This window comes from Cydia amplana, chromosome Z, assembly GCF_948474715.1.
Source record: "Cydia amplana chromosome Z, ilCydAmpl1.1, whole genome shotgun sequence".
NCBI lineage: Eukaryota > Metazoa > Arthropoda > Insecta > Lepidoptera > Tortricidae > Cydia > Cydia amplana.
The window spans coordinates 28,955,484-28,971,233 of NC_086096.1; the positions used below are offsets into that span (position 1 = coordinate 28,955,484).

At 36.7% G+C, this 15,750-nt stretch overlaps 1 protein-coding gene across 1 annotated transcript in view; it reads right to left on the reverse strand.

Annotated features, from left to right (window-relative positions):
• Positions 1–15,750, reverse strand: part of LOC134661513 (ATP-binding cassette subfamily C member 4) — a 62,567-nt gene that overhangs the window by 16,263 nt on the left and 30,554 nt on the right. Inside the window, exons 2-6 of the mRNA XM_063517631.1 lie at positions 6,990–7,124; positions 6,052–6,256; positions 5,077–5,302; positions 4,870–4,967; positions 2,199–2,396 (exon numbers count right to left, since the gene is read on the reverse strand). Coding sequence (XP_063373701.1) covers positions 2,199–2,396; positions 4,870–4,967; positions 5,077–5,302; positions 6,052–6,256; positions 6,990–7,124 — 862 coding nt within the window. The remainder of the gene's footprint in view (positions 1–2,198; positions 2,397–4,869; positions 4,968–5,076; positions 5,303–6,051; positions 6,257–6,989; positions 7,125–15,750) is intronic.

The following is a 15,750-nucleotide window of genomic DNA, read 5'->3' on the forward strand; positions in this document are numbered from 1 at the left end:
TATCATTACCTTCTTAAGTCATTCATTACCTTTCCCAGTAAAATTAGACGGAAAAGAAGTGAATGAAACCGATATGAATGAAGTTTTGGAAGTTTTTGTCGCCTACATCAGTTGGCATCAGACCTTAATTTTGCAGAATAAACCATCTGAAAGGGGACACTAAAACACTTCATTACGTATAATTATAATAATGTACACTTGCTACTTACTGTATAAATCACGCGATGGCGATGAAGACTAACGAGAACCACACTCCTTCCCGACCCGAGAGATCGTATATATTTTCGCTAACAGCGGCACACGGGCGTCCGCTACGAGATCACGCGGCCAACTGACTGACGAACAATGTGTTGCATCGGCGGTAGGCGCTATATACCCTCGCTATATAGCAAAATATAGCTAATCTATTTCTCGCGTCGGTAATGAAGAAATTACTTGAACCATACACTTATAAGGCTGTATAGTTTTTATTATTTATTTCTAGCTTCTAATATTATACGATTTAAAACATAACTAAATAAATCATTTATTGAACAAACAACGAATTTTCTATTTGTAGTATCTTAAGGTTAAAATGTAGGTCAAAGTTATATCTTCACGCGTTACATGTAGAGATGAATGAAAAATTTGAGTGTTAATTGTACATATAAAGAAAATACATATCTTTTTAGAATTGTTCATTGGAGAGACATATACTTTAGGCCCTATGTTACAACCTTGCATTAACAGATATTTGAAAACGCCACCACATTTTTGGTAAATTTCCGAAAACACCGATTTGCACGAAATGCGAGAACGACCCTTAAGATGACATAGTTTTTTGTAACAGTTGCCATAATGTATTTGAAAATTACCATTTTAAATACCTTTTACATTATAACTAAGCCTTCATGGTTTATTTTATGCTTCACTCTTGTAAGGAGTCTTCAAAAAGTGAATGCTTGTTATTAAATAAGTAGGTACGAAGCATGTACGAAGTGTATTTACTTTCCATACATATTGTTATTGCATCATATTAGATGTCGATTTCACGTTAGGTACGTTTTTTACGTCTTTACTTATTAACACTGATTTAAACTTTCACGATTTTTACACATTATTAAATTATACAACGGGACTTAATCGCGTATCTAAGTTTTAAGATTTACCCCCGACGTTTCGAGGACGGCGCCGCCCTCGAAACGTCGGGGGTAAATCTTAAAACTTAGATACGCGATTAAGTTCTTTACTTATTTCCTCGAAATCAAAGAAATTAACTAGAAAAACAATTCCTTCTTAAAAAGCTCTAGTATATACGTCCGCACTTTCACGTGTTAAGAGCGCTTTCACAAGAAAAGTCGAAATAATACAAAATTTATGATATTCCTCGATGAAACTCAGACTTTACGCTCATTATTAGAAACAATGAGTACTTGTTCCAGTAAAAGCGTCTACGTCGTCTTTTTGTCTTTAGGAATATCCTTGTAAATACATATTTGAAAAAGGACTGAATTGTGAGCTCTTATTTGTTTCAAAGTTTGAGAATTTTACTCTGCTAAAGCTTGCTTTTGTATACCCTGTAATTTAGGAATATCGTTTGATATTTTCCCTACATACCTTTGAAAACTACTCTAATAATGGAAAGAGATGTAAGTGGTTCTCAACCTGTCTTTGAAAAATATCAAGATTTCAGATCTTGTTTGGGAGCTTGTACATTGGGAAATTAAACAACTTTAATTTTTAATCCTGTTAGGCATGATGGTCAGAACGTTTCATATTTTCTTATATATGGCGCCCAACAGTATTAGTACTTTTTACGATGGTGTTCAAGTTCCTATCCGACACCAAACCCGACCCATAAGCTCTAGTTTATGTCAGTAGAATCATGGCTGAGCTACTTAGCTTTAACTTTGGGAATAAACGACTCATGGGAAGTGCAGATTTCAGGATAACTTGTGAAAAAGCTGTCTTTAAATATTTAACATTTACGAACAATGCGACGATCCGCATCCACAATACCTTTATGTAAACAACCGCACAATGTAAATAAGCTCGTTTATGTTGCAAACAATGTTTTTTACTTCAAGTGTAGGTTATTTAGGTTTACCGAATCAATAAAAAATATAAATCAGTGCCAGTGGTAATAAAATGAAATGTTATCAATTATTACCCCAGAGGTATTTGTATGATATAAATTATAGTGTATTGTAAATACTTACGATATCTGCCGTGACTTGGAAGCCGAAAAGCGAGTAAGAGAGTAGGGTGATGTAGAGCGTGAGGCGCTCCGTGAACACCATGAAGCTGAGGTACACGCCGCGCAGGTACGACGCCTGAGTGATGCACTTGATCTCGTTGCGACGGGCTAGCGCCACGACTTGCTCGAATGGTTTTTCCCATGCGTACATTTTTATCACCTGAAATAGTTATTTACGATACAAGTGCGGAAAAGAGGAAATTCGAAACGAGTGGCGATAAATTAAAACACGACAGAAGAGAGTGTTTTAAATCGACACGAGTTGCGAATTACCTATTCGCACGTGTATCGTACAACGTTTTACAGTAAGTACATATGGCCCTTTAAACTTTTGACATACACACGAAAAGTGCTATTTTACGCACTAGTACTGTAATGTAAATGTTGTTTTATATGAAACCAGCCTCTAGTATTAAGAAACAGATGTTTCTCAAATGATGCTTTAAGTAACTAATTACTGTCTGTGTATAGTCATAGAGAAAAAAATACATAGAGTGCTCACTCCATACATCAGTTTTAGTACCAAAAAGACTATTAGCATCGAGCATCGAGTAGCGGAGCTTAACTATGGTATAGTCAAGTGTAAAAATATGGGTGTAGACAACTCAAAAATATGTCTCATAGTTCTTAATTCGCTGACATAAGAGCTATGGGACATAAACGTATTTTTAATATGATTTGTGCACCCATATTTTTACACTTGACTGTACATGGGTACGTTAGAAAATAATACATAACAAGTGTTAGATATTATAAACACCGGACAAGTGTGAATCTGACTTGCAGGTAGTGTTGCAGTTCATACATGTAAAATCGTATCTTTCAAAAGTACATTTTATGTGAATTATATTTTAGCAAAATATGTTTAAGCTTCAATAGTAAATTTTATTCAGAAATTGACACAGTTTTCATATGATATCACAATCGAGTACTTTTGGTACTATTACAATACAACGCATGTTCAACCGACAAAGAATCAACCGCAGGTTTTTATTGTTTTGTAAGAGCGAGTGCACCGATACAATAGCTTGGATCAATCGATACAAATGCTCGTCCGTGAAACGTGCATTAGCAGCGGTACAGAGGGTAATAGACAGTGACAACAAAATATATCGCAATACATCCTTATCCTATGGTAACAAATTGTGTTGCAATGTATTTGCCCTATTTAGCTGTCACTATCGCTTATTCTATATCACGCTGACTGTACCGCTGCAAAAAGTCACCGGTCTTAATTGAATTTATATCGTTGCAATACCTATTTAGAAAGATCACTTATCTGTATACTTATTAACTTCGCTAGGTAATAACCCATTCTAATTGAAGGTAACTACATAGCCCTTCCATCCATCATCAAAAATAAAATGATCGAAACATAATAGTCAGAACAGGATACGCCGAACCATAATGACTCGGAAAATCATACGTTCGTCAAAACTATCTACTTAATCGTTTTTTAATGTTTTATATTTCTTTAATGTATCAATAAAAGTAATACCGAGAGAACTTTCTGTGCCCTTTTTGGTCAGAATTTATATAAGGTATTTTTATTTATTAACGTCTGGTATAGTATGAATGTGTTCTGTCGTGGATCAGGCTACGTCAGCCGCTCTTTCATGCTCGTTACGTTTCGATTCATGCAATAAAATACCTACATGAATAATAAAAAAATACTATTTTAATGCATGGATACATACAACATACCCATAAGTATACGCAATAAAAATGAAAATGGGTACACTTGGTATAAAATTTTAGCTTCAGTCAAGATTCGCCATTTTCTACACTGTGGGTTCGAGTAACCCGACAGATATTACTAACGCATTCCTGAGGTCATATGGAGCAAAAAAAAAACCGGCCAAGTGCGAGTCGGACTCGCGCACGGAGGGTTCCGCACTATCTACAAAAAATAGAGCAAAACAAGCAAAAAACGGTCACCCATCCAAGTAATGACCCCGCCCGACGTTGCTTAATTTCGGTCAAAAATCACGTTTGTTGTATGGAAGCCCCACTTAAATCTTTATTTTATTCTGTTTTTAGTATTTGTTGTTATAGCGGCAACTGAAATACATCATCTGTAAAAATTTCAACTGTCTAGCTATCACGGTTCGTGAGATACAGCCTGGTGACAGACGGACGGACGGACGGACGGACGGACGGACGGACGGACAGCGGAGTCTTAGTAATAGGGTCCCGTTTTTACCCTTTGGGTACGGAACCCTAAAAATTATGTGACTCTGGTTAAAATTGCCAAAAAAATTTTTTTTTTGTGTATATGTGTTTTCTGCACACGAAAAGTTATTTCTTTTTACATTTTCGAGAAAAAAAAATTGTAACAAGGTATGTCTAAACAAAGTCACATAGTGGCAGCGTCGTAGGCGTCGTAGTCGTAGGTAGCCAAAAAACCGTTTCCAGCGATAACAGAAAAAACAATCACAAGAATAGTCACTATCTCTAAAACAAGACCGATGTTAGAATACGTTGTATGTTATTTTAGTCTCTAGAAATGCTGTCAAGAATACACTTTTAAAATCTGTCGGGTTATTCGAGCCCATAGTGTATAGTAGAGAGGTAAGTCAATAATGCATTGTGTTACTGTTAAGTATTACCTATTAGTAAAATGACGAGTTTACCTGCATGCCGTTAATAATTTCATCCATAATTCGGACACGCTCATCGGTTCTGTGTGCCGTCTTCATTCGTAACCTAGCAGCCAATTTGCTCATATAAGCTGCAAGAACAATAAACTGTTTTTACGGTTTCATAACATATGCCATATTGTGTTGTTAGACAGAATATAAAAGCACTTGAAAATTCGAGGAAAATATAATTGAACGTACATTGCACCGGTATGGTTTGCAGCACGATTCCGATGACTCCGACGATCGCGGCGTACCCGATCCTGATGTAGATGAGGTAGCATACGAGCACAACCTGCAGCGGCAGCAGCCAGATGAAGTGCGAGTAGATGAACGCGTAGTCGAAGCGGTTGACGTCGTTGGAAAGCAGGTTCACCACCTGGCCGGCCGTCGTCTGCGCCAGCGCGCCTGAGCTCATGCGCATCACCTGTGGGGGCAATCAATGCTTATGCCACTCATACAAACATACAGTACAAACTGAGCTTTTGTTGAATAATGATTATTTCATCGACATGGAAGAGAATTAATTTGAATCTGATGACGTTTTACTTATTTATATATTGAGTATTAAGTAAGAATTCTACATTAAGTATTTTTAACAGATTTCAAAATTCCAAAAGGAGATCCTCGATTCGGTTGTATGTTTTTTTTGTATTGTATTATTTTTAATGTAAGTTACCTCAGAACTCTAATACTTCTCAACCGATTTAGAAAAATATTTTTTTGGTTAATGTGGGATATATGTACTTACAGGTTGACCCCATTTTTGTCAAAATATATTCTGATAATTGGATCCATGAGGAATTGAGGAACTTCTCAACTTTAAAAAAGGGGAATTTTAATTAAAAAGTTACAGAAGGTCTCCTAAGACCATTTTCGCGTAGCAGTACGGGATTACCCTCACTACCCCATAGGGTGTTTCACTTTTGTATGGAGAAAAAAAAGTTGTGATGTTTTTCCAGACTTTGCTCACCAATCGAGTCTCCCCACTCTAAAAACTATCTATTTCAATTTTCATCACAAACCCCATTTACAAAATTCAGCCATTTAAACATTTAGTATTACGTTATGTTGTGCCTACCTACTTAATATACATTTTAGGAGATGAATGCTGCCGCTCATTATCAGTATGTAGCTTAAACAGTATGTATAATGAAATAGCAGAAATGATCCAACCTTTCTGTAAATGAGGGAGCAAGCGGCGATGCGCACTTTCATGCCGAACTGCTGGGTGGAGTAGGCGCCGTGGTGGTTGAGGAAGGCGATGAGCAGCGACATGAAGATGACGGCGGTGGCGCAGTACACTGCCTGCTCGTACGACATGTCCGTGCCCGGTTCCCAGTATGCCAGCAGCATCGACAGCGCCACGGGTTGGAAAGGTCTGGTGAATATAAGGACAACTTTTATTTTATATACTTACATGTATTGATATTAAACACTGCGTAACAACAATAAAAAATAACGAATAGGTATATAGTATTGGATAACAACAACAATTAAATAAGGTTCAAATTTGAGATGCACTAAATATGTTCGTACCTACATAATTTTAATAGCATTCCAAACTATGCTGTAAAGTCGTTTTTTTGTATTAAAGATTATATTATTACAAGTAAATCGAAAATAACTCCTCCTTTTTGCTATCGAAAATAATAATAATAGGTATGAGGATCAAATACGATGCAAAGGGCTCCTTTATATTTAAAAAACGCATTTAACTGATTTGCAAGACCGAAGTGTTCCGTGAACAAAGTTTTGTACGGAACACTAAAAATGAAGTAAGTTGTGTTGTGTCACTCATCTAACTAAATATTATGTATGCCCATAGACAGGGCATACATATTTAGTGTATAATCCGTTTTCCTGAACACGTTCATGCACGCTTATAAAGTACAATACGAGTAAATACCTACATTAAATTAGCAACATCCTACTGGTTTAAATCATTTTACAGTCACTGCAGTGAAATATTTTTTGTGGTAGTCACTGAGTATTGAATCACAAACGGGTGACTCGTCACGTTAGCTAAATAGCTAAAACGCCTTTGTTACCTAAATGTGTCTATCGCGTGCATTGCATATGACGGGTGTTACAATTTGTGCGCGTATACTCACTTTAGCAGGAGGGCCTGTATTAGGAACATGAATCCGGAAGGGGCAAAACTCATCCAAAACGTCTTGGTCATAGCACGCAGGAGCGACGGTTTTCGTCCATGTTTGCTGGCTAATGCAATCTCCTCTAGCCATTTCCTGCAAACAAAAGAGGTCACTGTTAACGAGTGGCAAGTCAAGTTAATGTGTCACATAAACAATAGTCAGGCACGGACCGGGTCCGGTGGTGGCGTGGCGCGCAACAGCGAGCTCTCAGCATGGCCTCGGGCGGTCACAACAAGTGTCATGTGATCGTGACCCGGTTGTAATCCATTCTGTGATAGACGACTACATCGACTCTTGGAGTCTTGGCTCTGTTCTCGAATGCGCTAATGGCTAATTAAAATTGCGTCAAGTAGGTAAATACTTTTTCATTACTTACGTTGTAGTGGGATTCTAACCAAGCGTCAACAAATCGAATTTTAATTAGACTCCAATTTTTTTTTAATTGTTTTTATAGAAATCTCAAGTACGTGCCTAACAAAATAAATCAACGCCGGGTGATGTCATGTTTTTTTATTCAGAATACTATAGGGACACGACCAACTCACGACAAACATTACGAAGTAGCGCTTCCTACCTTGCTTGAATTCATAAGCGCTTTTATCTGCCTTTAATAGCTATATCGTGAAACAAGTAATTATCATATCGAGGTCCATCAAAGTTAAAACTGGTATTTGATCGTACGTAGGGTAAACTTGCAAAGTGGTCGGTTCTTTATGAACATTTGTAACTCCCTACTGATCATTAATCGACTTAAAGAAGTAGCTGATAATTTCGTAATGAACAGCTAGTTAACGTAAGTAGTTGTAGTTAACTTAAAAAATGATATTGTTTTCAATGCAATGCTAAATAAACATGTCCACGTTTCATGTTGGGACTTGGGTTAAAAAGTGGAATATTGTTACGAGATTCTTTTATTTACCGGATATTTCTCAAGAATATTCCCGTAAATTCCCATCCTTAAATGCCTTTACGACATCTATTTATTTATTTATATGAGCCTAGAGTGTCCCACTGCTGGGCAAAGGCCTCCCTATAGTCCTGAAATGTTTTAAATATAAAATCTGTGCATACGACATTGTCTAACGAATTATAAACCCAAATCTTTCATGGCGGTTATTTTTATTCAATCGATTCCTTGAATTTTGGATTTGAAATTACTTCTGCTATCGGACTTGATGGAGTTTTGCCATTTGTCATACATTTTCAAAAATACCTTCGTGCTCTGTTCAATATTTAGTAAACTACATGAACTATAAAAGGGAACATGCGATTAGCTTTCTAGTTCACGGTAATCGAGTAGGTTGATATAACAGTATTGCTTTAATAACCACCGAGTCTATTAATTACCTTTTGTTTGAAATCGGCACATTTGCATGTATTTATCGAAGAGGTCCAATATTCGCAACCTTACCCTAAGCCGTGAGTGTGCTGAGAGGCGATGGCAGGTCATTCGACGCCTACTAATAGGACCGCTCACTACGACACGACTCGATACGCTCGCAACGTAGGTAATAACCATGTAAATGTTCAAAACAGTAAATCATAGGATCATATCACGATAGGGGGCGTGAAACCAAGAAATTAGAGGAAAATTAAAAATTTGCGACGGAAGATATAGCTGTGGCGCGAGTTAGAATAGAATAGAATAGAATAGAATAGAATAGAATATATTTATTTGCTTGAATACTTTTATTAACTTTTATCTCAATTACTTACCTACTTTGAAAATATGTAACTTCTGTTTAAATTATTTTCTCGTGAAATCCCTCGGCTACATCACTAGCTATATATTTCCTACTGGTTAGTTTATTAATAACAAACAAAATGGAGAAAAACAGAAACTAAACGTTAAAATTAAAACTAAAATAAAACAAATCTTAAACATAACTTATAAGTAAAAAATGCTCCCCAGGTCACCTTCATGCGATATGGTGCCCAGAAGGCTGGCAGCGTTACCTTTTTGGGTGGCCAGGCTTATCCTCTGTCCGAGGTAGCTGCCAGCCCTCCGGTCACCTGAGGTGTCAATGAGGCGCTGGGACATTTCCTTAAAGACGCTTTTTGCGCTAGGCCCCCACGGTCCCAGACTTCCCAGAGTCTTTACGCCAAACGGCGCAAATATGTAGCCCTCGCCGAGGACAGCATATTTGCGCCGCTTGTTCTGTTCAGCGGTTGTACCCGCAGCTCCCGCCTTGACGGAGGTTTATTCTCTAAAATTTATTTTATATACATACAACCTTGTATCGCTGACTGTATTTTTCTTTCAACAGGCAACTAATACTCATCGATTCTACAAACACAAACCGGTTGCGTTGTTTTATCACAGAGTTCCTATGGTCATAGGAGGTCCATCATCATTCATCATATATCATATCAGCTCGATGACCTACCATCATATTGCATTGTCACCCAACTTACATAATACTTATATTTAGGTAGGTACATAATTATGTGAAGTCAGCTCAATTGGGAAGTGTGTCTAATTTAGCTTACTTACAACATTTGACCCGAACATTCATACATATATGTACATACATTGCAAGTTAAATAAAAGCTTTTTAGTACATATGTTTATTTCAGTTTTTGAGAGAAATTAGCGATTTTATGTTAACTTACGTAATTTTTTTGAGCCAACTTTAAACATTTAAGGTTTTGGTTGGAGGCTGTTCTTACAAATATCGGTAGTCTAGTGTCCGTGTGTACTGTTTCATGGCTTATCAAAATTAGACTTGTTGTATGTATACTGTATAATGTACATACCTATTATTAGAATAGTGATAAAATGTTACTTAGAAATGTTAAGTGAGAACATTCAATTTAATAAGTGTTATTACAAAGGTAAATATGTAATTGAACAATGAGCAACATTTATTAATATAATAAGTGAAAGCCGAGAAGGACAAGTCTAGTAAGTACCTAGACTTGGCTCACGAGATAACCGCCATGTGGGATGTTGATTCGACGATCATTGTCCCGATAGTTGTTTCAGCGAACGGTCTAATAGCGAAGAGTCTCGACCAACATCTTGAGAGACTCTCGCTAGGTGGTTGGATCAAGGGTCAGATGCAGAAGGCGGTGATCTTGGACACGGCGCGGATAGTCCGCCGGTTCCTCTCTCTGCAGCCCTGACCACCGGCAGCTTGGGCCTTGCCCCGCTGCTGGCGGCACCCTAGGTTAGGTTTTTTATAATATGTTTATAAGTATTTTGTATTGTTTTTGTAAGTGTTTTTGTATTTTATTTTTATATCCATATTATAAAATAACCTAACTTAAGACCAAAAATTAATATAATAATTAAATAAATAATATAATAATATAATATAATAATAATTAATAATATAATAATATTAATATTATTTTTGTATTTCCTTTAATTTTTTGTGAAATTCTCCTGAAATTTCACAGAACTTTTCCAACTTTTTGGAATGTTTTCGCAACTTTACATCCTGTAGTTCAATTCCTACCTTAACAATGAAACAAAATGTTTGAGAAGCTATAATAACCCTGCTACCCTCAAAACCATCCGAATGCAGATCCAGTAGGTACCTATTTATTAATGCAAATAGTCTTATCTGCTGAAATTTCGCGATATGCTATATGCAACGCCATCAGCTGATAATCTTCTAGACGGAACCTCGTTTACGTACGTTATTTTCAATGACGTACTTATAGTTAGGTACGCACACTATATGGTGAAAAAAATCTTTATGACTTCGTAGTCACGATAACTCGTGCTAGTCTATTTAAATATCAGCATGCATATTAAGACTAGTTAAGAGTAGTAAGTACTTAATGAGGTATCAATAGGTATCGAGACACATTGAAGGCATATTAACCAAAGACTAACAACGCTGATTTTTTTGTACAGTCGGCTGCAGAGATAGTTGACCCACCCTGTAAGCAATTCTCTATGAGGGGGGGGGGTCCAGTTATCTCTGCATCTGACTGTATGAGTAGAACATTCTTCTTACCACATGAAAAAGCTGCACTGTCAGGAATGGTGTATCAAATTGTTCAATTTTAATAGGTGTATTAAAGTATGTCTTGGTATTTAATTTGCAAGCTAAATTATTTGCTACGTCATCAAAACTAAAGCAGAAGTTCTATAAAGAGGTAATATTACGCGACAGTTGAGAATTCACTGTGTATTTTTTTTTTTGCTCACGCCGCAGCGATTTTGCTCACTGTTTTGCAAAGTACCCTTGTTCGAGTTGCTGAGGTGAAAATTTAATTGTTGGTATATCTTAAGAAAACATGAGTGAATAGAGGTAAGTGATGAAGAAGGAATACATTTTTCGGGTTCTCTAATATGTTCTCACTGCTGAGGTGAAAAGTTTTGTGAACTACACGAGATCAAAGTTATTTACATGTCGTGCACTTTTGAGTCCCTTACTACGCTCAAGATTCTAAATTAGATTGACGAGCGTAGCGAGTATAGAATCTTGTATAGAATTATATAGTATAGTATAGTATAGAATCTTTCGCTTGCACGGGACTCAAAATAAGCACTCGAAGAAATATCAAACTTTGATCTCTTGTTGTACAAATAACTATATATTCATTGATAGAAATAACAACACATTTCAAACATTATTTTAGAAACTTCTTCCATCGATAGAATGACAATATTGACATGATACAAGAATGCACTGGTATTTCGTCAATATGTTACAGATACATATACCTACCTAATACCCGAAGTGTACCGTTTTCATTGATCTGGAGTGTAACTGTAAAATTAGCTAATTACACCATTTAGGAATTATAAAATGCCTTTTCTACGACGACTTTCTTGAAATTGTTTTAAGTAAGTAATCATAATTACTATCAGAAAAAACTACTTATTAAATGAAAAATATATATTGAACATATTTTGATACATTAGATGTATATCGACCACACCCACGCCCCTACGTTTGATTGTTTTCGAATTTTTAATTATTATAAGAGTTAGGAGCATTAAAATTTGTATGAAAATTGTTCTTTGCTCCTAATTCTTATACCGAAGTAATAGTCAAAAACTCGAAAAAAGACAAACGAAGGGGCATAGCTATGTTTACTAAACATCAACTTATATAAAAATATTTTCCATAATGTGACTTATATGCATGTAATACTTAGTTTAGGTATTGATGTAAAATATGTTAGAGCTGTAACAATTTTTGCGTAGGTATAAGATTTTGTATTTTATGTCTACTTTTCTGAACCATGTTTGTATATCTACACTCTACAGTATTTAAGTACTAAGGTAGTAAGTAGTAAGGTAGTATTTAAGCGTATTATGAATGTTATAATATTTGGATATTTTCAATGAAATATAATTTTATCGTATCTTATCCAGAGAGGAAAATGGGGACTACATTTTTATGGAGAAACTGCCGTCCCCTTCAGGGTTCAGTTTTAAGCCCTGAAGAATGATAGCCAAGCCAATGAAGCCTATCTAGGTACCTATATTTCTCGAGGTTAGACTTAAATATGTGTTTACCTCCTGCAGTAGGTACTTAGTTTGGCATTGCCTCTAAAATGCAATGTTAAAACGAAATAGTCACACTACCTACTTTTAAGCATAGCCGTAGCCGCCGGTAAAAACTAAGGGTAAAAATATAAGTATGTACATACATACATTGTCCAATCTCAGGTAACTCGCCGGCCGGCGCTATTAAGTAAACCAGTTGTATTCTATTAGCAGTCAGTTAATTCATGGCTGGCATTCATATTACGTGCCCGCGCAGTATTGGTTAAATAGTAATCTGCATAATTTTAGCCATTTATTCAGAGTACGCTTGTAGAATGCTTGAGTTGTTGGCGATGTCTGATTCTGCGTATTTTACTCGAGTCTGAATAGCGCAGCTTACTGGAATCACTTAGGCGGTTAACACACTGCCGCCGCATTTCGTTGCAAAGTGCGGAGTTCTGCGGAGCGACGAGTGCGCGTGCGGCGGCGACGGCACTTAGAACACTGAGGGGCTACCGCCAAAACCAAAATTCGCAAATTGCGGGATCTTTCTCTTTTACTCCAATGCAGGTGTAATTAGAGTGACAGAGAAAAATGCCCGTAATTTGCGAAATTCGATTTTCGCGGTTATAGCCCTGGATCCGATTCGCACGTCGACGGCACGGTGGTGCGGGTTGCTCCGTATCTTCGTCCGGGGCTGCGATGCACGATGAACGCAACGCGTTTATGAACAAAAATCCACACGGTACTACGGATCTACTAATACCTACTACGGATCTCGGTGTGTTATGCCATGCGGTTTTTGCATATCATACAAGATTCTACAGTACAAAGTTAAAAACCGCAGCACCGTACGCAGCTACGAACTGTGGAGCAGAGTGATAACCGCCTTAAGTTCACATGACGTTAAAAGTATATGGCATACATAAATGTATTTATTTATATGAATTATTTACATTTTTCACTGTTAAGTACCTACATTGTAAGAGGGGGTAAGTGAAATATTGGAAACGAAGTCTTTAGATTCACGACAGCCGCAGGCTGGAGTGAATTAAAGACTCGAGTTTGCAATATTCTTACCCCCGGAGTACACACAATATTTTTATTACACTTGTGTCCCGGAATCCAGGACAATTTACACAATTCGATAGCTAAAATACGGGAGCAACGAAAAAGCCGGCATTCACACAGAGCATTTTTACTGACAACTAAAAAACAAAAGTATTTTATATAAAACGTGACAAATATTAATAGACAAAAAGGTATAATCATATAAAACCTACTTCGTCCTCGACAACTTGCGAAGAAAAAACATTTCAAACATTCGTCCGCCATATTGTAATTTTTTGACAGGGAAGGCATCGAAGGCACAGACCTATCCGCTGCCTATCCGGCATTCAGCCACAATTGAAAATTCTGTAAAAATATTTTAAACTGCTAAAAGTAATCAAATTAAATAAACTAAATTTTTATTCAAAATCTATAACTCTCGCGGGAACAATATACATGTAGGGCTTTGTCCTTCAGTACACTTGTTTAAAATAAGATCTTTTTCAACAGAACAAACGCTCTAAAGCCGGAAGATTAAAAAATCTAGCACTATTAGCGTAACCAATTAATTATATCTACAGTGGTTTCACGAGGTGTTTTTATCGTATTGCTTAAATAAATGAGTTCATATTTGGCAGATATTCTTATTAGGTTATGTGTTTGTCTACTTACGCGGTCGTGCTTAAAATATCACTCACGAGTCTACAATGTTCCCATAGATACGTAATTCTGTCACAGTATGACTGCCAATGAACCTGTCCAGCTCAGTTGAGCAGTGCATACCTATATATAAATAGCCATCGATGGACAAAACTAACTTCAAGTTGATATGCAAATAAAGTGTGAGTGAAAGCGCCTCGAGTGGCTATGGTAGGTACTCGTGAATAAAGGAATAACCGGTATATACGTATGCAATACATTCCATGGCACTAATGACATACTAACACCACCTGGGTCACATACTTCTTCTTATTAAATAAAATTAGACCGTTGTTTTTTTATTTGTTTTGATGTATCATAGAAATAATTCTGAAGCCATTGCAGAGTAACACATGATCAACATAAGTAGATTAATTAAAACTGTGCTCCCTTAATTTTGAATATGTAATTCATCTGTAATTTTATGCAATAATGTTTGTAAGCATTTGAATACAAGTTAATGTATGCATAAGTTATCACGTGCCTATACCTATTCTTTATCTCTCTAGATAAATTTATCTTATTATTTATAGGTGAGATTTAGACAGTAAACACACGTTTTGGTTAATAATTGCTCTCATGTATCTCTAAGCGTTAAGGTTGTTTACCACAAATGGATCTGTTACATTTTCTTCCGTCCAACTGAATGACAGGTTTAACTAAATGTGATAAGATAGCGTGATAGGTCGGGCGCAGGACGTCTTACGGTAAATTTACGAGAGAGCCCGTTACCCAGGCGCCGGCGCCGGCACCGCCGACCAGGGTAAGCTCCGATTGCATGTCGCTTTACGTTAAGACCTGACCGGTCAATACGAGAGGAAGCAAGCCAAAAATGTCAATATCAAAAGATATGCGAACCGGTTCACTCGCCAAACTGTTTGGAATCTGTGTCACGCCAAAGGGTTTTTTAAACTGTTATGATTGCTTTTTGATGTTACAAGAGCAAATCGGTTAAAGTTGCGATAAAACAAAAACCATGACTTTATCTGGACAGTATCTTAAAATAGTAAATGTAATGTTACAATTTATTACTATTTACAAATAACATTATTCCTACTCTCCGGTAGAAAAGGCAATCTTTGGTAGGGTTGGTATGGTCGGTACATAAAAAGTAAACACTGTTTATTACACGACTGCCCAAAAAAAGGAGTGTATTGTTTTTTAATAGTTATTTGTTTTACTAGGGGGCAAAGTTTTTGTTTAACCTCTCGTGCTAATTATTGATACCTGAGTAAGCGAAAGATTCCAAAATTAAAGCGAAAGTAAAGAAAAGTTAGCCATAAAAGGTTATACATGACCCCAAAAAAGGGTTGAGCTAAATAAATCTTTCCTAGTGGGGATTCCCCACTTTACGTGTACGGGAGGAACCCTACGTTTTTTTCGTCTTTAATTTTTCATTTTTGTGTGACTGATATCTGATATAACACCCATGCCTTATTACAGCTTTATAGTACTAATGCGGATGGAGAGACGGACAGACAGACAGTGGGACATTCATAAGGCAATGGAGCGAGCTAT